Source organism: Anomaloglossus baeobatrachus, chromosome 7, assembly GCF_048569485.1.
Source record: "Anomaloglossus baeobatrachus isolate aAnoBae1 chromosome 7, aAnoBae1.hap1, whole genome shotgun sequence".
Classification (NCBI taxonomy): Eukaryota; Metazoa; Chordata; class Amphibia; order Anura; family Aromobatidae; genus Anomaloglossus; species Anomaloglossus baeobatrachus.
In genome coordinates, this window is record NC_134359.1 from 201,771,435 (window position 1) to 201,775,448 (window position 4,014).

Here is a 4,014-nt window from a genome sequence, read left to right on the forward strand (position 1 = left end):
TATACACTGCAAGATTATTATGAATGCTTAATTATTGATAGTCATCCATTCTACACAGGCTGCCAATTACCCACCAAACAAGCAAAACAATCATTCTTTAGGTTAAATGATGTTTTGGTTTGAACAGAAATCATCATTCTCAGTAAACGGTGTAAACAGGACCTGTGCTGTTGAGAACACTGGCAGCCTGTGTGCAATGAATGATATAGAATATTCACTGCATATCTGAAGCCGGATCAGCCTGTGTATTCGGGATACTACACAACTGCCATTCAGCTACAAAAAGTTGACCAGCATTTATTTTGTGTCATCAATTGACAAATATAATGAACCTTTGGTTTGGACTTATTTATATATGTGTGAATTAAGTGCATTTCATGTGTAACAAGAAAAGTAAGATCGCAATAACCTGCATGTTTTAGAAATTCTTTTTATTTTCCTCTTTAGATGCCTGTGAAACCATTTTCACATAAAATATCTCGTAATTTAGAAATATCCATGGCTCAGAGCAGCAACCAAGACATTGATGAACTTCTCCCAGGCAGCCTGGACCTTAGGGGTGAATGCAGATCCCAACTTAGAGGCCAAGACGATGACCAGAACTTCTCCAAGACGCTGTGGGGAAAAAAGCAAAAAGTTTACTAAGGATAAGACGAAGAGAGCAGCAAAAGATTATCCACAGAAGGGACTGGTTCAGGGGAATATAACATGTATATGACATTGTGGTACGTTTCTATATATAGTAAGACATTAATATTTACACATATAGAACTGTTCATATGACAGTACAATATTCAGACTACTATGGATGAAGTCCACTGTTATACGAAGTGCACTTGCACTAATTCCAGGAGTCAGTATTGGGAAGCTTTTCGAAATATTTTATCAATAGGGAAGAAAAATTGTCATTGAACCATAATATAAGTAGTTAATTTGATGAATGATAGCAGCCATGTTATCTGGTGTCAAAGCTAGAAAAAAGTCACAGTGCATACTGGGTGCAGAAGTGGAAGCCCACCGCTAGAAATTATACCTTTCTTTGCAACATTCACCTCACTTCAGTTTCATAGACAAGAATTTTAAGGAGAAAACTGAAAAAGATATCCACTTAGTATTTGGTAGTTCCTTACCTTGAAGTTCTCGGGGTCCACATGGAGATCCTGGGCATGGGACTTGCTGAGGTCGGCCAGGTAATGTTTCACATCACCCAGATGTTGGATGGCATTGCCAACAGCTGACAACACCTTCTTGCCATGAGCCTTCACCTTGGCATTGCCAGAGATGGCGGTGACATTGGACAGGTTTCCGAAGGAGCTGAAGTATCTCTGGGTCCAGGGGTACACGATCAGAAGCCTAATGAGAAAATTATAATGCATTATTTTATACTGTATGTAACATTCTGAATTGTACAAAATTTTATATATTTATTTCTCTGCTGCGAAAGGAAACATTTTTGCTCATATTCAGAGGCAAAAAAATTTTCAGATCCTCATACTACTAATAGTTGAGCATTTACTATGTATCTAACCAATATCTTGGCTGATTCATTGGATACACGGTAGAGAACACTGAGGATAGTGCGGAATAAAGCCTGCTTTACACGCTGCAATATATCTTACAATGTGTCGGCGGGTTCACGTCGTAAGTGACGCACATCCGGCATTGTAAGGTACATTGCAGTGTGTGACAGGTACGTGCGATTGCGATTGAACGGTAAAACGTTCATCGCACGCACATTGTTCATTTCTCTAGAATTGAACGTCAGATTGTTCAACGTTCCCGGGGTAGCGCACATCGCAGTGTGTGACACCCCGGGAACGATGAACAGATCTTACCTGTGTCTTGCAGCTACCGGCCCACAATGCGGAAGGAAGGAGGTGAGCGGGATGTTTATGTCCCGCTCAGCTCCGCCCCTCCGCTTCTATTGGCCGACAGCCGCGTGACGTCGATGTGACGCCGAACGTCCCTCCCACTCCAGGAAGTGGATGTTCGCCGCCCACATCGAGGTCGTATGGAGGGTAAGTATGTGTGACGGGGGTGGTTAATCGTTTGTGTGGCACGTTCAACAAATTGAACGTGCCGCACATACGATGGGGGCGTTGCAAATCGCATACAATATCGTATGCGAAATTGCAATGTGTAAAGCAGACTTAAGTTTGATGGTTTAATGGAGTTATCCAAAATTTTAACATCATGGTCGAAAATCAGACAATGCACTAAAATAATAAAACAATAACATATATACCTGCTAACTCAGTGAATCCAGCATGGTCGCTCAATAGTCCCTCTGGTCTTTGAGAACCATGCTGATGTGTTGATATTCTGGCCTGGTACTAACTGATGTACCATCACCGCTGAGGCTAATGATTGTCTGCAGCGGCCACATGAGTTTGTTTATAGTGTCATCAATGCAGGACACAAAGATGGGAATGATCATCATAGCAGTGGTGCTGGAGAGATGGGTGAGTAAACAGGTGAGTATAGATTATTCTGATGGCAAACAACAAAAATTAAGTCCCAGCATAGCACAAACACTTGACAAATTTATTTCCACAAGTGCATGTGAAACATTTTAGCAGTGGGCATTATTTTTTCTTCTGCATTATGGATTTGTAAATTGTGGAAATAAATTTGGTTATTTTTTAACCCATGATGCTGAATCTATGTTTTGTCCTTTGCTATAACTGTAAATCACCTGCGTCAGGGATGAGGTTCGAGCAGAGAAGCCTTATCCATGGTACAGGTGAATTACCACAATATTTTTCTTTCTTAATTATATATTTACAGATTATATTCTCCATACGTTGAGCCCATTTTTTAAGATTTGGATTAATCCCTTTAAGTCACTCTAAAAACACAACAGCAAAGATTAAAGTGTTGTGGAGGACACTAGAGCATTGCATGACAGGTTTATACAATAATGTATCTGAACTATATGAAACTTTAGAAGAAGAAAAACAAAAGACAAACAAGAACACAATATGATGAAGTAATATTAAATAGTGATGATATTTCATCTTGTTACCTTGACAGGGCATCATGGCCGTCCTGTTCAACATTAACCTTGGCCCAAACAGAAGTGATAGCAGCTTTCTCCTCAGTACTCCAGTGCACCATGGTTGCTGTTGGTTGGGAGGTTGTCAGAGATGAATGTCTTGTAATGTGCTGTACATCTTGGCCCCTGAGCGTCCTTTTTATAGTGACCGTCCTACAGTCCACCCATGTACATTTCTGCTGCATCATCCTCTTGCTAACCACACTGATCTGATAACCTTCAAAAAGTGGTCAATACATTGCATATTGCACTTAACAATACACTGTGAACAACACTAAGGCCTCATTTGTGCTGTGCTAAAGCCATAATATGGAGTTTATAGAATTCTGCTCTCCCGTACTATTCCTCGGTGTGGTTTTCTTTTACACAGAGGTATATAAAGGTTTATTCTATGTAACATGTTATATTATGGAGGTCTTTTGCCTTTAGAAGCATTCACTATCTTTTCTTTTATGTTTTTTGGGGGTGTTTTTTTGTAAAATCTTAAGTTTCTATCATTGAACGGGCATGATTTGCACACTGCCACTTTGGGCAATCAGCTAGTGTACATATTACACTATTACACTGAATACTCTCAGTACAGATACAAGTTGCTGTCTAACCATGTTTCTTTTCTTTGTTTTTGTATATATTATGTCCTAAACTTTTGTATTCCAAAATAATCCGTTCTAGCTACAATGTGTACATTAAGTCTCACCTTTAGGTCAGGTAACATTAAATCTCTCTCTGAATTTTGTTTTCTGGTCATAATGTTTCAGGCCCCCTTCACACGTCAGTGATTCTGGTACGTATGTGACAGTTTTTATGCATACCAAAATCACAGACATATGCAGATCCATTAAAATCAATGGGTTTGAGCACACATCAGTGATTTTTCACTGATCTGGTTTCCGTCGTACGTATGCGCGTGTCCGTGATTTCCGCACCGAGACATGTCCATTTTTTCTGGCATCACTGAT

The 4,014-nt window shown here is 39.9% G+C and overlaps 1 protein-coding gene across 1 annotated transcript; it reads right to left on the minus strand.

Annotated features, from left to right (window-relative positions):
* Positions 1–486: 486 nt before the first annotated feature.
* LOC142246059 (hemoglobin subunit beta-2-like) lies at positions 487–3,117 on the minus strand. The gene is made up of 3 exons (XM_075319072.1): positions 3,026–3,117; positions 1,131–1,353; positions 487–615 (listed from the first exon to the last, which is right to left on the minus strand). Exons 1-3 carry the CDS (start codon positions 3,115–3,117, stop codon positions 487–489), a joined length of 444 nt encoding a protein of 147 aa, XP_075175187.1.
* Positions 3,118–4,014: the final 897 nt, after the last annotated feature.

What these genes read in the sequence shown, in the direction of transcription:
- LOC142246059 (XM_075319072.1), bottom strand. Translation starts at nt 3,117, where the DNA reads ATGGTGCACTGGAGTACTGAGGAGAAAGCTGCTATCACTTCTGTTTGG. An exon ending in GGCCATGATGCCCTGTCAAG is followed by an intron (nt 1,354 to 3,025) that starts GTAACAAGATGA and finishes TTTTCTCATTAG; the next exon opens with GCTTCTGATCGTGTACCCCT. An exon ending in TGGACCCCGAGAACTTCAAG is followed by an intron (nt 616 to 1,130) that starts GTAAGGAACTAC and finishes TTTTCCCCACAG; the next exon opens with CGTCTTGGAGAAGTTCTGGT.